We start from the raw sequence: 22,534 nt of genomic DNA, 5'->3' as shown, positions 1-22,534 counted from the left end.
AATGAGAGACTACTTGAAAGTAGCAGTTGAGTCGGCCGCTGCCTTCTACCGAATTTCAAGAAGCCTGCCACATTGATATCACAAAACCAGCGGCGCTACAGCCGCTGTTTCCTGAGCTTTCTGATCCTCATCTTTCTCTTCCCGCAGCTGGCGCGAGCCAGCGCTCTTCTGGCTCGTCAGCCACAAAGTATTGTAGGTGCTTCGTGGCGTGTCGTGTGAATGCTCCCTCAGCGCAACTTTGGTAGGGGCTGACAGCCTCCCCATCATAGCCCCTGGCAATAGACGGATCCAGAAGCGTCGATAGTGGAGGTGCGGGAGAGCTCAAAGAGAACGGCGGACCTGGAACTGATCATGCTACACTTCTGGCAAACAAGCCAGAAGCCGCTCGAAACCCGCATTGCGGCAAAGAATCTCAATCATGAAATTTCGGCGAGGTGCGTGCAAGGTGACGAGGGCTCAATTCGGGCTTTGGCGCACGAAGCAGACGCAGAGAGAAGAGTGTCAGAGTCTGGACTCGAGCGGGTGATGTCTAGGCAATCAAGTGTGTACCGTAGAGCGAACAGAGTCATTGATATAGTGGCCAAGCGCAGGCTTCCGCGGGGAGACAATCGCGTCCTGCCGGATGCTACCACGTTGTAGCGGTCAGACTGGTGTGCGCTGTGTGATTGAGACTTGCCGTCGTCGGGCGCAAAAGGGATACGCGAAGCGAGTTTTGCTTCCCATGAAACTTCCAGATGTTCAGCTACACGCCGGAATTTGCGGAAAGAACCAGACTGTAGCCGTCACTCTCTGCGCAGGAAGCCAACTCATCTTTCAGAATACTAATGTATTGCCTGTTTCCCCAGTGCGGCACAAAAGCGACCGCATGCTGCCTTTGCAACCCTTGCGCTGACCTCTTGATTTCCGCCCCGCAACCGCGCACTCAAAATTTGTCCCGTATTATTCCCCGCCACAGAGTTTGCCGCTTTTGCCGCCCGTGATTCCAGGGCGACTCCGCTTGCAGAAGAGGAGGCTTGCTTTGTAAAGCTGGATCAAAGGGTCGGCATGGTGGTACTGACGCATTCGAGTGTAGAGCTGTTTTTTCCTTCTTTGCGGATGCGAAAGTCGGCCTCATGCCCCGGGCAGTGGTACAGAAAGAGTGGGTGACCGGCTTTGGGGTCGGGAGCGATAGAAAAGATACATGAATGGTTGAAAAGCCCGTTTCTACGATTTGAAGTTGGATTGGCCGGTCGTTGAGTTGGTGGTTTTGGTGTTTGCGAGGAGGTGGGGGTACGCGCGTGCCCTGCCGCGGAAAATGTGCGACGTCCCTACGCGGTGGGTCAGGTACCAGCGCCTGCTTCGAGTCGGTAGGGCTCAGGTTTGATTGGTATGAAAGTATGAATGCTTCTTCGTCGCGCACAGGGCTCTGAAAGCTCCAAATGGTGTTGTTGTGGGGTAGTGTTGAGAGGTAGAGAGGGCAGCAAGCTTTGCGTTTGGGGCCGCCGCGGAGAATCGGCTGGCACTGGTCGGTGGAGACGGAGCTGACCAGCTAAATGCAAATTCCTTACTTGATGTCGTCGTTGCGGACTCAGATTTTCCAGGACGAGTAGTGGTGGGAAATGCATTCCCGCTGCGCCGCTTGGAGCATTCCCTCGATTGCGCGATGTCTACTCACTGACTTATTGCAGTCGGCCGACAGGTAAGCGCGCTCTCGGGCAGTTGTGGTGTTTGCAAGCATCCATGTGGGGGGTGGCGGTGCGTGCCCCGCCGTGGAGTAGTACGACGGCCCGACGCGCTGGATCAGGGACCAGCGGGAGGATTCGCTTAGCGAAGTTTTCGGGCCTATCACCGATGCTTGAACCAACCTCATCCCATTCGGGTGAACACATTGGGGACAAAGCAACCAAACTCTGGATTGTTTTGCAGGTGCGTCAACACAATGAGTCACGGCTTGCTGGGCTATGTACTTCTTCATTTCTTGCAGCATTCAGCTGTATTTCAGTGGACACTGCCGAGCCTTTTGATCCGGCACAGGGGGAGCATTCATGATCTTTCGCGAATACGACGCAGGACCATTCGAGACCTGATGTGTAAGGGTGGTCGCAAGTTTAACACACTTTATTACTAGACAGAAATTAAAACTGTACGGGAGTTAACACCGTGCAGAATTTGACACTAACGGCGTCGCTTCTACCCGCCAACGCAAAATACCACCCACTGGCGCAGGTCAACCTTTTGGCTGCTATCGCCTGCTTTCGTACCCGCAAAACCAACTGAGGCCTCCCCGGAGTCTGGCGCCCACTTCCGACCGAATCAACACCACCGCGATCCCTCCCACCGACATCAAAATCTTGTCGCCACGCTCTTACTCTACCGCTCTCAAGCCGTCATCGACATTCCTGCCTTCGAATTCAGACTCAGAATCTTTGACTTTCACCAGATCATCGGGCCGTCGCACATCCTTCACCACCCACGGACCCGAAACAAATCCCTGGGATCAGCACCACTACCCCTTCACCCGTTTTTGCCGACACCATAGAAATGGCCTATCGAACGGCACTCGAATACAGGGCCAAAGCATCGGGGCAAAAACGCACATACTCCTGTGTCCTTGCAATCGCCTCCTGCGCCGATTCTCAGCCGTCGCTTGTCGTTGGCAATGGCTTGGAGCATGAAGCTGCCGTCCGCCAGCGCAAAGAGGGCAAAGTCATGCTTGAACCTCCGCCCGCACGCGAGAGCAAGGTGGCGACCTACATTACGGTTGCAAATTTTGACGGCTTCGACTCTTACATCGAACTATCCATGGACTTCGTAGAAGCTCAAGGAGTCCAGAGTTTCCAAAGTTCTACCGCTGCCACAATTCGGCTCACCCATGACAGCATCGCAAACGCCAGCGACCAGCCCGCACTAGTCGAATGGTGTAAAGTCACTGGAGACACAAAGGAAACTGTCCTTAAGCTCTTTGGTTTCTCAGGGGAGGTTGTGCAGTCGTACATGAATGCCGCGGTTCTCAAAGGCTGTTCATTGTATCTGGTCACTGTGCCGTTTTCTCCAAACCCGCCTTCTGGAAATCTCATGGGAACGTCGGCGCCTCACGAGTCGGTCTTCGAAGTTTTCAATCGCACAAAGGCAGCCTTCTCTAAGCACGGATCGGTCCACATCCTCATCAGTGAAATGTTGATGGACGAAAAGCTCGAGAGGTTGAACAATCGACTGCATCAATACCGCTTGCAGGACCCCCTGGCAAGTTTCTACAACGCCGTGGGGCAGCTTCTTCAAAAGTCTACGAGACCTCCCATTTTCACCGGAAAGCAGGTCGTCTTCTCCAGCTGGCAGCACTATCGAACGTTGTTCAATTGCGCCATTGCCGAAGAAATTGAAGTCCTTGGCAAGCAGTCCCAGGCCTTGCAAGGAGCGATGCATTTAATTTCCGTCCCGAACACTGGAAACACACAATTCCTCGGCATCCTTAACCACAACGCAGCGGCGTATCGGCTCAGCGAAGGGGACACTCTACTAGTTCGCGTGAATTGTAACAATGAAGAGGATGAGCAGAGTGAAGGCATTCTGTGGACCGCCAAGGTTACTTCCCGTATCCCATTCGCCCCTTCGAACAGCACATCGGTCATCCTTTACCGAGGATATTCAGACGAGAACGGACACTATGACAGCGCTGAAATCGCCTACCTGCCGATGGAGACCATGCTTTCGCTTCAAGAATCACAAAGAGCGCTACTGGACGCTATCCCAGTGCCTGTTTTGTACACTCTCGGTGCCGACCAGCCCTGGACAAGGATTACAGACAGCATGACAGAATTCGAAGAATGCAGCGGTCTCGGATGGGCAAAGGCCGCTCTTCTGGGCCGCAGCATCTCAAACGAGTCGACGGTTGACTTGTTCGAGGGCATCGAGCATGATATGCAGGCTTCTTGCGCCATGGAGCTGGTGGAATCAAGGCTCAACCCTGGCCAAGTAGCGGCGGTGACAATGACTCGTTCTCTGCCCAGCGGCATCGGCATTGTTCAAGGGCCTCCAGGGACTGGCAAGACGTTCACGATCGCGAACCTCGTGCAACCCCTCATTTTCAACTCGAAGCCGCACAAGGGACCGAAAGTGTTGATTTTGTCGACTTCCAACCTCAGCGTCGACGACATCACGATGCGTGTGCAGAGTACCTGCGCGGTGTTTGCAAACGAGCTCTCCGCCCGTCGCACTCCCGTCGTGGTAAGGGTACACGCGAGACACACCGAGTCGTCGATTGTTACACGGGAAGCTGACCTTTCGAGACCCTCTCATCGTCCATCGTCTTCTGGTCTATCATCAAGTCAAATTGAGGACCAGTCCCCTTCTGCGAAGGCCTTGACCGGCGTGTACAGAAGGGCGATCCACAAGCCTTTCGGTGTTGGAGATAAGCGCCTAAGGCTACTCGACAACAGTCTCGGCAGTTTTATTCTTGCAATCGCAGCCCTCCCGCGCGATGAGCTCAAAGGAAACGAAAGATCTGTCGTCTCATGCTTTCGTCAAATTTACTCGCGATACAAGGAAGGCAAATTGGGCGACGAGGAAATGGTCACATTCCAAGCGGCGCAGAAGGCTCTAAGAGACGTGGCGTTAGCGCGAACGGACATACTCGTCATGACGCTCTCGAACGCTGGTGATAGCGAGCTGGCCAAGAGTATCAACCCCAAAGTCATCATTGTGGACGAGGCAGCCCGAGCATCAGACCCAGACCTCTGGCCGATCTTCGCTTGGTACTCCCAAAGCACCACTAGACTTCTTGTTGGCGATTCGCGCCAGTTGCAACCGGTCGCCGAGTACAACAACCCTCTGCGTGAGCATTTGTCGCATTCTGCCATGACGCGCTTGCAGTCTCTCGGTTATCCGCACGTACAGCTGATCGAGCAACGCCGCAGCGCCAGCGCAATCGCCAGCGTGTACAACAAGCCGTACTACGGCGATGCCATCGAGACGCCTGAGGGTCTTGACGAGGAATTTCGCGAGCATACGGCCCCGTTCGAGAGGTTTCTTCGAGAAGTCCACCACATCGAATGTCCGCAGCCCGCAGTGCAATTCGATTTGGCACACGGCGAGTCCAGATTCGACGCTTCCGGTTCCTCGTATAACTTGACAAGCGTGCGAGTCACAATGCAGGTCATCTCAGACCTGTACACGTACGGCATCGACCCTTCGCGCGTCGCCGTGCTCACGCCCTACGCCAGCCAAGTGTCGCAGTACATCGCAGCCAAAGCCGAGATGAGTGAGCAGAATGAAGGCTTTTCGGACCTCATGATCGAGACATTCGACAGCATCCAAGGCCGAGAATTCGACTACACCATAGTCGACTTCGTTCGCAGCGACAAGCTTGGTTTCCTGTCCGAAGGCAACCGCATCAACGTCGCATTGTCACGGGCACGCTTCGGCATGATAGTCATGATGGACCGACGCCTTCCCCTCACAAAGGGATGGCGACCTTCGGGCTTGTACGATGTCTCGCGAGTACTCAAAAAGACGAGACGCTCTGCCGTCTACTTTGACGAGCCGAAGGTCTTGAAATTGCCGGAGTTCGAGCATGTCTGAGAGCATGAATTTGGAGGCTAGATAGCAAGCTGCTCAGTGAATTGAATACCTTAATCTCCAAGTGCAACTCATTGATGATTGGATGTTGAGCATGGGTGCTCCTCATCGTTCCGGGAGCGTTCGTATACCAGCAGGTACGAGGCCAAGGGGTTCCCATTCAACACCACGCTCACACCTTGGGAGCAGTCGTCTGTCACAGTCTGAGCCTGCCACAAAGGCGATGAGCTTCCTTCAGAACAAGCTCAACGCCGAGCAGAAAGCCGCGATGATCATGTCCTGACTGAGCGCTGCCAACCGCGGTCGGTATCATTCAAGGCCATCCAGGAATAGACAAGACGTACCGCAGCGCTACGCCCATCCAGCCCCTGGTGGTTGCGCCGGAGGAGCACAGTTCCGCCTGTCGCCGCATCAGCGCCTCCATCATGCGCTCGAAACAGTGAGTAGGGATTATTCGCAAGCCTGCTTTGAATGCTGCTTTAGATGCTATCCTCGAGGCCATTAGGAATTTACACGACACGGCATGGACAAGGGGACAAATCCTGAGCCGACACTTCATTTTACTACTTAGGTAGTTGAAGGTGCAAAGCTCTATTTCTAGTGGTTGGTTTAAATTTCCTGGTTGGTTCAACCAAGGGTTCTCGGAAAAGATGGTCTGTCCCAATGAGGGGTCCCAGTGCTTCAAAGGCTGGGACTGGTCAATCCAACACACGACGTAGCGACGCGCGAACCGCTGCAGGTCCTGCAAAAACTCGCGATTGTCGTACATGGTGACGGCAAACGCAAAGCATGACCTGCCCACCCTCCTGCTTGCGGGCTTGTGCTTGGGGGACCGGGGGGGGGGAAATAGCGCGCGCGAGGTTCTGCTTTGGTAGACCCCAATCCATCTTGCCGTGGATGTGATGCTCTGCTGCGAAACCTTCGACCCTGCATTTGTACTTTTCCGGTCCCAACCTTCTGCCGTTGATGAAGGCGAACCCGGCAGCGGCGCTCTGTTCAGTGTCAGTATCCACTCGACAGAGAACATTGGATGCTTTCTTACTGGTCGGCTGGAGTTGGGAGGGGGTTTGGCGCTGAGCGGCCGCTTCCGGTGACGTTTTGCGCTGGCGCTGGCGTCGGGGTCGGGCTGTTGGCAACGTCTCGCGCTGGCTACGGGGTCCTTGAGTTGTCGGAAGGTGTCATTGATTCGTCGTCATCAGTGTCAAGCACGACGGGACGGCGGCGGGTGCTCTTCTTGAATCGACCGTCTCCTGTTCGAAGCCCGTCCATGGCATCGACAGATGAAGTTGTTGCCGGTTGAGCGGATTTCGAGGAGAACGAACGGGAAGACGAGAAGGTAGCGGCATTGGTGAGGGTGTTGGAGAGAGAGGAATGAGACCCAGAAGAGGCTGACGATGAAGAGGGCTCGTCGAGGCGGGTAGTGGTTTCTCCGTCGTTGTCCGAGTCGATGCATACGGGGTCATCCTCGCTGGCCCCAGTCCTGAACAAAGACGAGTCTATCTTGGGAGTCTCGCGAGTCTCGGGCGTGCCAGGCTCGGCCTTGATCTCCTCTTCAGCCTTGACGACGTCATCCTCTTCCGAATTGATGCCGTTGGTGCCGCTGGTTTCACATCGGGCGCGATGGGCCGTGAAGGTGAGCCAGGCATTCTCCAACCGTTCGACCTCGGCAACGGTCTTCGCTTGCTTGGACAGTTGCAGGTAACGCTCTTCCGTGGTGGGAATCGACTACTGCGTGTCAGTATCAAGGTGAAGTCGATGCGAACGTCAAGAGGAAAACGAATCAACTTACTTGTCGAGAGGATTGGAGGTTGACTGCGGTGGTGTGTGCGTCTCTGCTGGGTCTTGTCAGTAGGTGCGCCATAAATTCAAGGGTTTAGCGCCAGGAGTGGAAAGGAAAGGACAGCTGCCAAAGGTCACGCCGAATGGGCAACATGCCATTGGCTGAAGCCTCCCAGCGCTAACCCCGATTGAGCCCCACAATGCCCCCCAGGAAAGCCATTATTCTGCTCTTCTTCTCTCTCCCACCTTCACCTGTTCCCTCTGATTTCGCCCGTTTCACGACTTTGCCTGCATCGGACGGCGAGCTACCTCAGCAATTCTGCCCATCTTTTCTCTCCAAATTTCATCCAATCCCTCCGACCTCACCATTTCCTGCACTTTGCCCGCTTCGCACCGGGGTCCACCTCACGATGGACAAAGCACTCACTGACGCGCTCAAAAGCGTGAAGTCCAAGGCTGAGTTTGACGCCTACCAGGAACTTGCGATGCTCAGCATTGCCAGAAAGTTTCATGTCAGTGGCTCGTCGGCAAGCAATGCAATCAACCTTGACGAAAGCGAGCCCGAAGACGTCGCTCAAGCATCCGCGTCTGAAATGTAAGTGGAGGCCTCATCGCGTTTTCAACACCCTCTAATCCCTCTCACAGCAAGTCGGAAGAGCCCTCGCGTCGCCGCCCCAGAGCCGTCGCTCAAGCATCCGCGTCTGCTACGTAAGTGAAGGCCCCACCGCATTTCCATCACACTCTAATCCCTCTTACAGAAAGTCAAGGGAGTCATCGCGTCGCCGCAGCAAGCGCCTACGTGTCGAGTCCTCGGTTGACGAGGAGCTTGAGCTCCAAGACTCCCAACGCGGCACGGACTCCGATGTCTACAACGGCGAGCAGAACGACGATGACGAGTATGACGACGGCCAACAGGACGACGGCCAGCAGGACGAAGACAACGAGAGCCCTCGCCGTGGACGTCGCCAACCCCGCCCACGAAGCAGGTCGCCGTCAAGCCCATCTCGCAGTCGCTCTCCAACCCCGACATCTTCACGGTCCGTGTCACCAGCATCATCATTTGTGGATGATGAGCACTACGCCAGACTGTAAGAACCTAGTCCTACGTGCAATACCCTTGAAGCTTACATTTCTTTAGCACCGCGCTCGGCTTCGGCTTCTTGTCCAGGGATGCCTCGGTCTGGCGAAAAAATGAAAGGATACAAGCGATCGACCACTGTGGCCCCAAAGGAGCCCAACACTATCGCCAGACTTCGCGCGGGTACTTGGCGGAAATCCCGGACGACCACCGGCCAATGCGCAGCCTCCAGCAACAGGCGTGCATGCGGCAGGCCATCGCTATCTGGGATGACCACAAATGGATGAAGGGGATGAGCGACTTCGCCTACAACATCATGTCCCGCTTTGTCCCCAACCTGAATCGGTAGAATGCAAGCAAAGTCCAAACGATCTTCAGCGAGAACCCCGGCAAATTCCCAGACAACCAACTCCCAGACAACCAACTCCCAGACAACCTCTCAACCAATGGTGGTTGTCTGCACGTCGCTCCTAGAATCTACGCGACGGCAACCCAACCCAGCGTTCGACGTAAGGACTGTTCTTCTGGCCTTTGCGAGGCCTGTGACCGCCGTGATACTCTTTCAATCAACATCGCCCTTGCAGTCACCATTGGCTGCGGTCTCATGATTAGGGACGAATGGAGGGCATACGTGTCGGATCGAATCAGGCAACCTGCTCAACCAGCGCGCCTAGTCCGCGATATCGCGGAGGTCCGTTTGCAGACGGCGATGCCGAATTAGGCAAGCCATCTGGTGTTTTCCATAAAACGGACAGCTCAGTAGATAGTTGAATCGACAGTTCACACAATCACTTCGATCAATATGTGCTGGGCGGACTGGACTGTTCCCACCGTTGTGGCAACCGCCACTGTGTTAACGCCGCCCACCTAATCTTGGAGTCCAACGTGGAGAACAATGAACGGAAGATCTGTTTCGAATCGAAGTCGCGATGCAAGTGCGGAAATCGGCACCCCTGCCTCGTCAACCTCGTCAAGTCCGAGTTTCAGGACTTTGCGGCGCCCTCAATTCTCTGTCTCTAGTGTGAGCCATGCCATACGGTATGGCTATGATCCAATGCCCACCCAGTACTGGCAAGACCGAGGTTTCCTGCGCTGTGGTCATGCCGCTGGTGTATTTCGAGGAAGAGCACCACAAGACGGGCGTGCTGATCGTTTCCGCTACCACTGGCTAGAAGGGTCGAGCTCAAGGCAAATGAGACTGCACAGGAGCTTCACACTGACGAACAAGTCGTTTTCGTCCGCCTTCATTCGAGGGATACGGAATCTAGTATCAGGCACGACACAGAGAGCTCCTGGGACAATCCCAGAGCCCAGCGCACTGCCAACCCTATGGATGAGAGAATGGCTGAATAACTGTACGCCATCGAGCGCGAGCTGATCCGCGCGTACAAATCGTCCGAGGAACGACCTTCTCCCGTCGGTGACAAGTGCAGCAACAAAGGACTACTCCCTACGCGCAACCACGACAACAAACGACTGCTCCCTATGTGCAACCACGACAGCAAATGAATGCTCCCCAAGCGCAATATCATTGCTAGGAGGTCTCATTTGTTTCAACACCCACTGTGCTGGAGGATGGGGGCCCGGAAGCGGAGGGGGACGAGGAAATACAGGATAAGGGATGGAAAGTCTCCTTGGCCCCAAAACAGCCCGGCAGTCACATCAGCCACGTCGAAGATTTGCTCGGTCTTGTCATTCTCGACGAGTCCAACAAGGTCAAGACCGTTAAGATCTTCACGCATGGCGCCATTATGAGGATGCAGGCCTCCCATGTACTCACTCCGAGTGCAACCCCCATGTACACATCCCCGTTCGACTTGCACGGATTCGTCGCGCTGGCTTGGTCCATGATCCAAAACAGACAATTGGTCAACGAATCCGATGTTGGAGCCGATGTCGAAACTTACGAGCATGCGCTCGAATGCAGTGAAGGACTTGAACGGTCTGGATCGCCTTTCCTCCAGCCGAAATTCTCTCGATTCTGCACCCCCAGAACTTCGCCAAATGCTTGGCAGCCCTGTCAAGCCGCGCGGACTTGGGTTCTGTGGCCAAGAACGCAAAGATGGTGGTTCTTCCCGTCCTCAAGATGCTCGTGCTGCGTTTCCACAAGGGACAAAACCTGGGCTGTTTCGGAATTGAACACACCGTGGCCAACGAAGTTCGATCTCCAAGTCTCTCGTCGTCGAGCTTCGACTTTACCGTCACCAATACAAATCCCACGACGAAGCGTACGAGTCTCTGATTCCTCGCCTCAAAAATGGTGGCACCAGCAGCGATGACACGGGTGATGGTGGTAGTCACGGTACGATCGACAACGGCGTGCACTCCCAGCTCGTCCAGCTCAACTCTAACGTCAAGGCGGGAATCTTGGTGAAACGCTATGGTTCCATGAAGGTCAACCAGTTCCACGCACTGAAGGCAAAGCCAGACGCTGGATTTTCTTTCATTTTCAGAAAGACCATCGAAGAAGCGAACCTTCCGCTCTATACGGATCCAGAGGATCGTGCAATATACATCGCCACGCTGCACCCCAAATGGGGCTCCCTGGCAGGCGTACTGAACCAGGTATGCAAGGAGGTCCACATGAAAACCTCATTGATTTGGCTAACATTTCTAGGTTTTGTTGATTGAGAAGTCCAAGCTTTTGGTCTTCGTCAGCAACCCTCTGACACATTAAATTCTTGATATGTTTCTTGCAAACCTTGGCATCAATCATTACTCGGTTAACTCCTCCGTCTCATCGGACCAACGGACTCAGTTCTACCAACGCTTCAACAATCCGGGTGACAAGGTTGGCATCATCAATCAATGTAAATTTGGACAGCTCGGGTTTCAATGCTCAAAGGCGCTGCTGGACTTTAATCCTGCTGAAGTTCCCTGCGTTCCCATCGCCGCGGCTTCTTGACCAGCTGATCGGTCGTACCTGGCGCATCGGCCAGAGGAAGACGCCATTGTTCCTCATTCTAACAACGATTGACACGTACGACCAAGTCCTGCAAGGAAGGTTCGCGCGCAAGACAATTATTCAAAACTCCATTCTTGCCAACTTGGACCTCGACGATGATGAGGACCTCGACGAGCCGGAAGACGGGATGGATCCAGGTGCAGAGAAAGACGCCAAGAGCGCAAGACTGATCAAAGATGCCACTAAGACGTCCGCCCAGGCTTTCGGCTTCCGCAGTGATCGTCACCTTTGGATTGAGCTGGAACTTGGCAACGTTGATGTTGGGCTGGACACGCGTCGGAAGAAAAACCCTCAGCAAAGGCCGCCGCAGACGAGAAGTTGGACGACCGCGGCGAAGGAAGCTCCACTGGTGTTTGCACCTGAATGCTCCTCGTGACCGCACACCCCCCCCCTCAGATACTCCAGAATACAATTGCGTCTTGTTGCACAAAAGCTTCCCGTTAACTTACCGTCGAAGTGGACACCCGAAGGCTCGAATTCGATTGCTCTATGCTCTTTGATACCACCAGCCTGCAGATGCTTGTCAGATTCAAGAGGGTTTTGTGCACTCTACTGTAGGAGCGCTTGAATGTTTCTCAGCAGTCGTCCGCTGGGTGACGCGCATTGAAGCTCTTTATTTGTTCCCCTTTTTTTTGAGTGGCCTTCCGCTACCTACTCTCGAAGAGTTTTGCCGCCTTTCGGCCCTACCAATACCACGTCCCAAGCCTCCCTTCCAGATTCGAATTCAACATTTGCAGGCCACCCATCACTGCCGCTTGAGTTTGTGGGTCCCAAATAGTCGGATTTGTATCAACTCCATTCCATGAACTCCCAATTTGCTCCTATCTTGTCAAATCCAGCTCCGCCGCTCCGTCTTATGTGTACCCATCCGTTTGTGTACCCACTTGTTCGCCTGTAACGTGGTTTCAATCGTGAAAGTCTGCGATGGTCTTTGGGACAAGCTTGCCCTCGACAGTGGCAGGGACGACAACCCGCATCTCGCTAACTTTCCTGTAAATTTCCGGAAGAGACAGGTGCGGAGATTTGTTGGCCTTGCCGTGGATCGATTGACAGACAGTCTTCTTGGCCTGAATACTCGTAAGCGAGACTCATGCGTCGATCGCAGTATCACCTACCTCCTTGCTGATCTCCGCAAGGGATTGATCAGAGAGAGCGAGGAGCTTTTCGTGGTCGAATGTATTTTCGAGAATCTATTGACTTGTGAGTTCTGTGCATGTGACAGGGGAAGATGAGGTTGGTACCAAGTGGACGACCGCGTCGGCGCTGACTTCAACCTCTGCACCTATGTCTGCTTGGCCGTTGCCAAGCATCATATGCGCCCAGTGTTGTGCAGTGGCGGCTACCGTCTTTCCCAACTGCGTGTCGTCAGTGAAGTTTAGTTCCATGGCAGGCAAGATCTTACTAGAGTCGCACGTATAGTCCATTCCGGGCTCAAGTACTCATCGGTGCTACGGGTTGGTGAATCTCTCAAAATGATAGGTGTTGGGACGCCGAAGACTTGGATAACACGCTTGATTTCATGCGCAAGTCTCTGGAACTCCTGCCGAAACTGCTCTCGGTAAGTAAATTGCACTTCGGCCAAAGTAGGAGTGCTCATACCTTTTCTGCAACCTCAATCTGCTTGGCAGTCGGCCGAAAGTTGCGGCGGGAGTCGACGCAGTTGGGCGCCCACGGGATGTTGTGCTCTTTGTGAGCCTTGTCGGCCAACTCTGTCAGCTCGATATGCTTTTCGGCACTCTGTACATTGTTAGTCGCTTCAATTCGTTGCTGGATGCTCGATGATCTTGCCTTAAACACCATGTGCTCAGTAGCCGCCAGGCCCAGGTTTTGTTTGCCGCGTGACGGACGATTGGATGGATTGTTGGCTGACATGACATGATTGTCGTTTTCCTTGGTAAAAACGTTTGAATGCAAGAGAGAGGCTGGAGGTGGAGGATGGAGGGTTGCTGTCTGTTGCGTGAAAAGTGACGGACGTACCGGTAGGCGTTGTTTCTAAGTGATAAGAAGTCAGAGTCTGCGTGTTTCTGATTTTCCCAGAGAGAGGTCCGATCAGTACCGTGGTAGGGTTTCAAAGGTCTGATAGATTCCTGACATGTTTCTGCGGGATTCTCTGGGAAAGTCACCGGACTCAGAGCAATTCAGATTGACTCGAAGAAAGCAGAAGATGATCTCAACCCTCAAATTAAATGCCAGCAAGTTTTGACGACCTGCCAACCAAATGAGCCTCCAGTGTGCCTGCTAGGGACAAAATCAACCCTCCTTCCAAATATCCAACCTTTGATGACCTTCAGTCCAACCAAGACTGCAGCCATGTGCAGAAACCAGAATCAAAACCCGAAAATGCAAATCAACTTTTAAGAACCCACTTTCACTCGCATCCCTTATGCTCCTCCTCGCTCAAAGCAACTCGTTCCCATGTCGCTTGCTCATTTGCTCGAAGAAGCTTCCCCCTCCATCGCCTGCCTCTTCGCCGGATTCTCGGGCTCGCGGCTTGCTGCCCGTTTTCCCTGACTTGTCGCCCCTCCAGTCGCCCTTCCTGAAGAAGAACACTCACCCGGCCCCTCGACAATATCCTGCTGCTCGTCATTGGACAAATCACTGTCCTCGTCAACGTCTAGAACTACCGGTTGGCCTATCCGCGGACCGGCTCTTCCTCCCAGCTCGGGGGGGAGGACCGAATAAGCGCGAGTGGCATCGGCACACGGTCCAAGCTGCTGGACCTGTTCGCAACTCGCCCTGTCCCAGCCCAGGCGCGACGAAGATAAGCCAACGGCTTCCATGTAGAGTTCGGTCGTCCTTTCGATGAATGAGTCAAGCTCTTTGCGCACAGCGTCATCTGCAAACTCATCTGTCGCTCCGTCCGCAGCTTCATCTGCAGCTTCGTCTGCATCTGCTTCTCCTTGCACCCGCTCCTCTTGCTGCTCCTCTGCATTGGCATTGCCAGTCGCCTGATCTTGGGCCGCTTCGTCCTGGTTTTGATCGTCGTTGGCGTTTTCAACCGCTGGCTGGCGCTTTGTTGGGATGTCTGCCAGAACTGCAGTCTGCAAGATTGCCTTGTGCGCAAAGATTCCTTGCAGAATGTGGTCGTAGGTGGCAATCGTGGTCATCGTGATGAACAAAGGCGAGTGCTCCTGGCCCATGCGCCAAGTTCGTCCGATCAGCTGATCAAAGAGGCGAGGCGAGGGAAAGGCGGGAAAGTCCAGAAGAACCGTGATATGACACGCCCGTTGCGCCTGGAAAGACGAGCAGCCGAGGTTGGTGTTGACGGTCATGACGCATGTTAAGTCCTCTGGGTCGTTGAATGTTTCGTAGGCCTTGTCTCGGTCATCCATGCTGACAGACGAGTTGATTGAGGCGTACTGGATTCCAAGGTGCAGCAAAAAGGTATCCAGAATTTGATGCGTAAATGGCGAGGAAACGAAGACCAGCACCTTGCTCTTCTGTTTGTAGAGGACCTGAATTATTGTCAGTAGACTGTTGCTACAGACTGCAATCGGCGAGCCCGAATGGACTCAGTAGCAAAGAACGTACCTCTTGCAATATTCCTGCGAGAACACCCCACTTGGGATGCAAGCTGGCAATCCACTCCACCCTTTCAAGTGCTGTCTTGTAGACGACAAATCTCCCAATGATTGCAAAGAAGAGGAATTTGAATCCACTGTCCGATCTTGCCTTCAGCTCATGGATGTCATCGGCTTTGATGCTGCCCATCTTTTTCCAAATTCTCCCGTGGTAGTAGTTCGACGCCAATTGCACCAACTCTTTGTGCGCCGCGGGATGGACGTGACCATGATCATTCCAGCCGTCATGGAAAGGATCATTCGAGCCGATGACCCGGTCTTGGATAAGGGCCCTGAATGTCTTGTCATGCTTCTGCTGTTGATATTTGTCATATTGCAGCTCCATCACGAGGGGCTTGTATCGAGGAATTTCTCCACCGGCAACCTCGTTGAGTCCAAATGAACTCAGGTCCTGTCCCTTGTAGAAACGGAGGAAGCAGAAGCGCAAGATTGGCTTCACAATTTGCTGCGCGTGCTCAACCGAGGAGATCAGATTCCTGTGCGATGTTGAGTACCCGAGGTGAGTTTTGAAAGACGCTGGATTGAGAAGCGGGAGCAAAGCAGGCAAGTCAACGACCGATGCATCAGTGAGCTGTTCAGCCAACGGGTCGTAGGCGTTTCGGCTTGGATGAAAGTTGGTTTCACCGACAAGGTCTCGGGACTTGGCTACTTCCCAAGCAAGCTTGATGTATCCGAGAAGGTCCGCTGGCGACTGCATGATTGGCGTCGATGTAAGGCCCAGCAGCTGCTCAGGACGAGTTCTGCTGATGGACACATGGGTCCGAGTCAGGGGATTCTTGGCCTTGTGCGCTTGGTCGAGAATAACGAGACCGAAACGTCCCTCGACATAGCACACCAGGTGTTCATATTTACCACCATACTGCTTGTTGTTCCCCTCCTCCCCAGCTTCATCCTCTTCTTCTTCTTCATCTTGTTCATCGAGCTCTTCCGCATCGTTTTGCACATGGGCAGCCTTGCCCTTGCCCTTGGTGTTGTGAAGTCCATGGTCGTCCAAGTGTGTCGCCATTGCCCGATACTTGGCGTAGGTGGTTACCACCACCTGGTGCGCTGTAAGTGGATCATTCTGGTCGAAGCTGTCCAGCTTCTCGATCAAGTCCTCAATCGAGGTACCAATGGCGCGATTGAAGATGGAGTTTCCAGGCGGTCCATACCATTGGTAGGCCGTGATGTCTGGGAAAGCCTTGAGATCATCACACAAGGACAACATGGCATCGCGAGGGATCAAGATGAGTGTTGGCTTGTACGTCGGGCGAAAGCCACTGGAGCCAGAAGCCTGACCGACTTGCTCTGCCTTTCTTTCTTCCAGCAGCTTCAGAATGAGGGCAGCTGCCACTGCTGTCTTGCCCATTCCGACATCACTACTGAGGTACGCGAAGCCAAGCGTAGTGATCATTTGCAATGCCCAATCCAGAGACAGCACTTGGTGCGGCTTGAGGGTTCGTGTACTGTTTCTGAGACACCAACGGGTGGGGTCGGAGGGAAATCCCAGTGCCGTGCAGGCCTCTTCAATAGTGCGAGATTGTGCTGTCGTCTTGTTCAGAGCCGACTGCAACTCATAAAAGCTCCTGGTAGCTTCAGCATCATTCTGCGCTTCTGAACGATTGAAAAAGGCCAGTGGTCCCTCTCCTTGTCTTTGCTCCGGAAATCGGATTCCTTCACGGCCATACTTCTCGTAAAGTGCCAAGAGGAAACTCTTCTGTTGGCCTTGTGAAACTTGGATGCTGGAGTCCCTTGATTTCATCGCAGTGTGCATGGCCTTGACAGCCCTTTCCTGGACCTTCTCCTTCTCCTCAGTTGTGCGGACTTGAGTAGATGCTTTGAGCATGTCCCTCATCCAGTCGTCGAATGGTTCAAACTGGAACGGCCGCTCGACCTCTGAGCGACGCGCTGTGAAAGAAGTGGAGGTGCTGCCTATCTTCTCTTCGAGAGTGAAGAATTCGGGGGCTGTAGGCTGACCCCTGTGGGAAACTTTCTTGCCCTTCAAGTCTGTGCTGGCATACTTGAGCAGGCAAAGACTTCTTGTCCAGTCTTCTGGATGAAAACTGAGAGTCTTTCTTGCATTCTCGAAATCTGGCGAAGGGGCTCCTGTTACACAGCCAGAAGGAAGCAGGCGCAGTATCCGGTACACAACGAAGAGAACGTTGAGATGCGCCCACCGGATATGGGACTTTCGCGCTCGGTCTTGACCCGTCTCAACCTTGAAGTACATCGATGCCTTGTCCAAAGGCAGATACGCCGGGGGATCCTTGGGCAAGGGGAGCTGTGTAGTTTCGTCATTGAAAAGGGGCCCAAGGACATTGCCGAATTCTTCTTTATCGAGAAACCACTTGATGGCCGTCATCTGGATGCTGAAACCCTTGTCAGATTGTGGGGTCCGTAGAACATCACGAACGCTGATGAAATTGGCGATCCAGCCTGAAACATCCTTGGGTATCGAAGCTCCATCGCTGCCCTGATTTTTGGCGGGACGAATGATCTTCTGAAGCTCTTGAACACCAAGATTGAGGTAGCCAGCCGTCCGATGGTAGCTGTCCCCGATACTCGCAATGTCAAGCACGGATGCACCATCAGGGTTCGTCTTCAAAGCCTTGCTGACACGATTGCGCCTATCAGTAGGTGATTCGGCAAGTGATCTCCTCTTGGATGCCGAAGATGGCGTGAGAGTTGCATTCGACCCAGCAGGCGAACTCGTTTTAGTGCGGGGGGTCTTCGCGGGAGTAGATGGCAAAGACATGGTGCTGGATTTGGATGTGAGCGAGGGTTTTTGCTACCGACTGCAGTCGGAAGTGAGTGCGGCAACTTTCAGAGTGAAGTGAAGTAGAGCTCTGAGGGCAGCGGTGTGGCTGATTGAGCTCAGCCTGGGCTCGTGGTAGACTCCGGACAGCGGAGTGGCGATGGTGAGGTTGGATCCGTGTTGGGTGTTCACTTGGGCTGTTGGTTGGTGTTGTTGACGGACTTGGCAGACTAGTGAGATTTGGTTGGGGAAGTAATGGCGACCTCCGTTCAGCTTGCTGGCTGGGGCGGCGCACTGGCTGGATGTAGGTTAGCAGTAGTTGTGGACGTGATCTGTGGGATTGGACAAACCGGAAGGGGCGTGAAAGACGTATTTGAGGTCGGTGGAGTGGAGTGTGAGGAGGATGGTTGGTGACTGAAGGGCCGAGAGCTGATATAGGCTTCTGAGGCGAGTGCGTGATCTTGAGGCTGCAGGCGGAATTCGTAGCCTACGCGTCTACAAAAGATTTCGGTGGACGGAGTGGAGGGTAAGAAAGGAGGATGGTACCGAAGAGAGAGGCGGTTGATATACCCTCTGGAAGGACGATTTTGGTAAGCCTACTCGAATATTGGCCAGCAGCAAACAGGGAAGTTTGAGGTTTTGGGTGCGGGCGAAACGGGCCGGCTCTGGCGACTGCGGTGGATTTTGAGGAAGATTGCTCGGGCTGAAGAGAGAGGCGCTTGATATACCCTCTGGAAGTGCGATTCCAGTAGGACTACTCGATTTCGGCCACTGACCAAGAGGGAAATCGGACGTTGTGAGGGTGGGCGGAGCAGCCCGATTCTGGTGAGTGTAGTGGAGCTTGAGGAAAATCGCTTAGGCCGACGAGAGATTCGCTTGATATACCCTCTGGAACGGTGATTCCAGTAGAACTACTCAAATTTCGGCCAATGACGGAGAGGGAATTCGGAGGTTGTGAGGGTGGGCGAGGCGGGCCAATTCTGGTGAGTGTACGGTAGTGGAGCTTGAGGAAGATTGACTGGGCCGAAGAGAGAGGCGCTTAATGTACTCTCTAGAGGGGCAATTCCAGTAGGACTACTCAAATTTGAGTCGATGATAGAGGGGGAAGTTGGAGGTTGTGATGGGTACACGGGGTAGGACTACTGAAATTATTAGTCTTCACTTGAAAGTTCCTCGTGCTCGGGTGGATGTGTGTCTCCAGGAGAATTCCGGGTACACGGGGTAGGCTTACTCGAATTTCTTGAGCTGGTTAGTATCGTTGATTGTGATCTGGACGGGACTTTGAACTCACCGTAGAGATTGGCGAGGAGCTATTTGTGAAAAAGCCTTTCGAGGTCTAGCGGAGTGGAGTGTAAGGACGATGGTTCGCGAATGAAGGGAGAGGCGCTCAGTCACGCGTCTTCAGAAGGAGGGCGGATCGGTGTCTGTGACAGCAGGGCGAGTGTGAAGCTTGCGCGGCGCTCAAAACCTGAATAAGCGCAAGCGCGGATCGTCAGTTGAAGATTCAATGCATGATCTGGATGAGGATGGTCTGATTGAGGGTGATCTGATGGATGAGGCGGTACATGCCTTGGTTGAGGGGTGAGTGATGCAGAGGGCGAAGCGGAGGATGGAGTGGGGTGTGGAGGTGATTTTGAGTCGCGCTGCGCTGCCATGGCCGCGTGCGCCGAGGTGGAGGGAGGAGCCGTCCAAAGGCGGTAATCTCGGCGACGAAAAGTTGGCTGGTGACTTCGCTGGAGGCTACAAGACTGTCCATCCACAAACGCAGCTGGAGTCACACACAAGTCGAACTTTCGAAGTTTGAGGAGCTTGAGTTGGGTGCTCCCTACCATTGTGCATCATCTACTTGACCTCCCCCATTGCTGCGAATGAATGAGAGTAGATTGGAGGTGCGCAGTGTGCACCCTTGCCATTACTCTCGTGGGCGCAATGAAGGTCCTTCTCATATTCAAAGTGCTAGTCTCTCTGCACTTGGTCGTGCTTCTGGAATACCCCAAGCCGTATGCGCATGAGAACCACCGTTTGTGCGGTGCTGTGCGACATCTTGGCCTCTTTGAGAGGTCGCCATTTGATGGGGAAATGCTAGCGCCGAAGCGCGAGAATGATTACATCAACACAATGGTAAGACAAATAGACATCGAAATTCCCATGATTACTGAAGGCCAGCAGAGGTGCAGCGGCAGCTCGTGTCTGGTGTTGCTTGTTGGTGTCGGAGGTTGATGCATCGACGCTTCGTGACGTTCAAGGCTCGGTCCAAAAATTTGTGGCATGAACAACAAAAGTAGGGACTCAGTCTCGCCCATGATAGACCATTCATACCCTGTACCGACGACTAAAAGGGAGCATCTGCTTCGTGGTTAGACGCCCTTTTAACAAAAAATTCATTTTTCATCCTCCAAATTAAATCGAGCTGTTTTGCAAATAATGTTTTTCGCAGACTTCATATGCGGCAGACGTCCACGTAAAAATATCATTCGAATTTAAACGTGAGTACTTGAATGCTCCTAGGACTGCCCTCGAACCACTGTATGACCTCCGCTTGAGATAAATCGTGGTGGTATTCCCTGACCTCTGGTGGCAAGTCACAATCAAAGACTTCTATCTACGAGCGACTCAAAACCCGGGAGAGTCCCCCGAAGGCTTTTGTATACCGTGCAAGACAGGCGCACCGAGTCAGGGGCTGGCCGGTCCCTCTTATCCAAGACATGATCCTCTGCTCAGTGCTTAGACAGCAGCATGGGCACGACGCATCAAAAACATGCAAAGGTTCGGCTATGAACAAACAAGAGCCCATTATTTCTTCCACTCTCTGTCCACTTCGAGCCTTTTCACTTTCATGATTTAATGATGACCATGTTCAAATTACTTCGTTCCGTTTTGGAAACTCTGAAAAAGAAGACCCCAAACCGATGCAAACCAGGAGACCCCATCGCCGACGAAGACATCGAATGTCCCTCTACCGTCTCGAACAATCCATTCAGCTCGCTCGGCTCCGCGCAAACGCGCGTGGTACGCACGTACGAGCGGCCAAAGCCACTGATCGCGCAACGCTTGCACGCCGCTCGGAGCTCCGGCAACGATACCGCAAACGCAGACGCAAACGCGAACCCTGCAGCCGAAGATCCAGCTCACTCTCCCTACACGCCCAGCAAATCGCGCATGGTGAGAGTGCAAGACGGGGCCCACGAGTGCGCCGCGCTGCTACCGACGCAAGATTTTGCGCGACACGTACAAGAATCTCTCCAAGCCAAGCGCCGCTTCTTTCATCTCCTCGAGAGGCATGTATGCACGGAGAAGAGGCGTTGCAAGCAGCTGTGGGAGGCGTGGGAGCGGTATCGTCGGCTGCGCGACGGCGTGGACATCAGACTCGAAGAGGTGTGGATTGGATGCGGACTCCTTGAGCGAGAGCCACGGCCGGAGGTTTACACATTCCATGAGGACTTGTGGGAAGAGCAAGGGGAGGCAGATGATTGGTCGATCTTTGGGGACGGCTGTGGCTGTGGGGACGAAGGAGCCAGAGGCGGAGGTCCGCCCGTGTTGCCCGAGCTGCCTTTTGCGAGAGAAAGGGAGCGAGAGGATACGCAGTTCATTCCTATCTTCCCTGCGAGCGGGGGCGCTTTTGACACTGCAAGATGTGGCTACGACGTGCCTCGCTCGTGGGTCGTCGGCGAAGAGTTGGAAGAGTTGAGAGTCAAAACCATGATTAAACCGGTAAAGGAGGTTGAAATGCGCATGAAGCAGACCATGTCATTGCGGCGCAAGCGGAGGGTACACTGGGACGAGCGAAACCTGGGTAAGCTTTTGGATCGAGGCTTGGTGCCGACGTCGTGGCACGCACAAAGCAGAAAAAGAAGGGTCGCAGACAGGGAGCAGCCATGGTATGGTCACTTGTGCCATGACGTCTGCGATCGAGCCTCGGACTCTTTGACGAAGACGCGCTGACTTGACAGAAACTTGCGGTGGCAATTGGCTGACGAGAGGTACTGGAATGAAAGTATGGCAAAGATGGAGAGATTAGAGCGCTGCTATTTGCTGCCTGCATTGATGATTTGACGATGGAATGAAAAGAAAAGACGGATGTCTACGGAGAAGATTGATGGAAATGCGGCCCGGGATGGCGAATTGATTTCAAATGGTTGAGACAATCACGGGGAAGAGCGAGGAGGCAAAAGGCCTGAGAAACAAGGCTCTCCAAGGCTCAATGCCGCTTGCGGTCTGCTCCGTGCGTTTGCCATCAAGGCCTTATGTTCTTCCTTTTCTTTGGTAGGAGTAGGAGTAGAATCGCAGAAAGAAAATAGAAAATATGTGCAGCAAACCTTGAAGCAAGGGACAGCTTGGAGCAGCACAAGCCGAGCTCACCTTGTCACGTCCCTGCGAAATTCTTTGCTCCAGATTTTTGAGTCGCACCATCTCAACGTGGAGCACCAACTTCAACAAACAGCCCACTGTGTGAAATTGTGGTGGCGATTGAGTGTGGAGACAGACCGAAGGGCAAGGCCGACACCTTAGAGATTCGAAGCTACGAAGCCTGGGCCACAGTAGGGGTCGAAAGAAATGTGACTCCCTGGGTCTGGCTGGCAATGGACGACTGCTCCCTCAGCGCAACTATAGCAGCGCATGTATGCTCCTCAAGTGCAGCTGCAGCAGCGATTGGATGCTCCCTAGCCAGACGCATATTCCTTGCCAGGAGGTCTCATTTCTTTCGACACCCGCTGTAAGTGTTGGTCGAGTCGCATTTCGAGAAGCAGGGCCGGGGATGGGCGACACGAGGTAGACGGGGCCGACACCAAAGGATTGCTCTGAGAAAGAGGTAAGCACCGTCGCCTTCGGCCTTGATCAGCATG

General features: G+C 53.8%; 6 protein-coding genes across 6 annotated transcripts; 4 read left to right on the top strand and 2 right to left on the bottom strand.

Annotated features, from left to right (window-relative positions):
- Nucleotides 1–2,520: 2,520 nt before the first annotated feature.
- J3D65DRAFT_694466 (P-loop containing nucleoside triphosphate hydrolase protein) lies at nucleotides 2,521–5,556 on the top strand (the record flags this gene model as incomplete). The annotated part of the gene is made up of 1 exon (XM_066803981.1): nucleotides 2,521–5,556. One exon carries the CDS (start codon nucleotides 2,521–2,523, stop codon nucleotides 5,554–5,556), a length of 3,036 nt encoding a protein of 1,011 aa, XP_066655966.1.
- Nucleotides 5,557–6,487: 931 nt separating this feature from the next.
- On the bottom strand, nucleotides 6,488–7,423 carry J3D65DRAFT_322275 (uncharacterized protein). Its single transcript, XM_066795351.1, has 3 exons — nucleotides 7,343–7,423; nucleotides 6,596–7,278; nucleotides 6,488–6,545 (listed from the first exon to the last, which is right to left on the bottom strand). The coding sequence occupies exons 1-2, from the start codon at nucleotides 7,412–7,414 to the stop codon at nucleotides 6,703–6,705; spliced, it is 648 nt and encodes a 215-aa protein (XP_066655965.1). The 5' UTR covers nucleotides 7,415–7,423; the 3' UTR covers nucleotides 6,488–6,545; nucleotides 6,596–6,702.
- A 163-nt stretch (nucleotides 7,424–7,586) lies between these two features.
- Nucleotides 7,587–8,920, top strand: J3D65DRAFT_322269 (uncharacterized protein). Its single transcript, XM_066795350.1, has 4 exons — nucleotides 7,587–7,927; nucleotides 7,978–8,040; nucleotides 8,091–8,420; nucleotides 8,471–8,920. The coding sequence occupies exons 1-4, from the start codon at nucleotides 7,743–7,745 to the stop codon at nucleotides 8,757–8,759; spliced, it is 867 nt and encodes a 288-aa protein (XP_066655964.1). The 5' UTR covers nucleotides 7,587–7,742; the 3' UTR covers nucleotides 8,760–8,920.
- Nucleotides 8,921–10,467: 1,547 nt separating this feature from the next.
- Nucleotides 10,468–11,751, top strand: J3D65DRAFT_657788 (uncharacterized protein; the record flags this gene model as incomplete). The annotated part of the gene is made up of 3 exons (XM_066802531.1): nucleotides 10,468–10,712; nucleotides 10,742–10,975; nucleotides 11,284–11,751. The coding sequence occupies exons 1-3, from the start codon at nucleotides 10,668–10,670 to the stop codon at nucleotides 11,749–11,751; spliced, it is 747 nt and encodes a 248-aa protein (XP_066655963.1). The 5' UTR covers nucleotides 10,468–10,667.
- Nucleotides 11,752–12,280: 529 nt separating this feature from the next.
- J3D65DRAFT_666984 (uncharacterized protein) lies at nucleotides 12,281–17,690 on the bottom strand (the record flags this gene model as incomplete). The annotated part of the gene is made up of 7 exons (XM_066802981.1): nucleotides 12,281–12,442; nucleotides 12,491–12,565; nucleotides 12,617–12,730; nucleotides 12,778–12,924; nucleotides 12,975–13,112; nucleotides 13,943–14,830; nucleotides 14,907–17,690. The coding sequence occupies 7 exons, from the start codon at nucleotides 17,688–17,690 to the stop codon at nucleotides 12,281–12,283; spliced, it is 4,308 nt and encodes a 1,435-aa protein (XP_066655962.1).
- Nucleotides 17,691–20,296: 2,606 nt separating this feature from the next.
- On the top strand, nucleotides 20,297–21,674 carry J3D65DRAFT_657787 (uncharacterized protein). Its single transcript, XM_066802530.1, has one exon. It carries the CDS (start codon nucleotides 20,535–20,537, stop codon nucleotides 21,630–21,632), a length of 1,098 nt encoding a protein of 365 aa, XP_066655961.1. The 5' UTR covers nucleotides 20,297–20,534; the 3' UTR covers nucleotides 21,633–21,674.
- Nucleotides 21,675–22,534: the final 860 nt, after the last annotated feature.

Source organism: Phyllosticta citribraziliensis (genome assembly GCF_038025025.1).
Source record: "Phyllosticta citribraziliensis strain CPC 17464 chromosome Unknown J3D65scaffold_5, whole genome shotgun sequence".
Lineage (NCBI taxonomy): Eukaryota > Fungi > Ascomycota > Dothideomycetes > Botryosphaeriales > Phyllostictaceae > Phyllosticta > Phyllosticta citribraziliensis.
The sequence above is the reverse complement of the archived record's forward strand: the minus strand, read 5'-3'. Positions and strand labels throughout refer to the sequence as shown.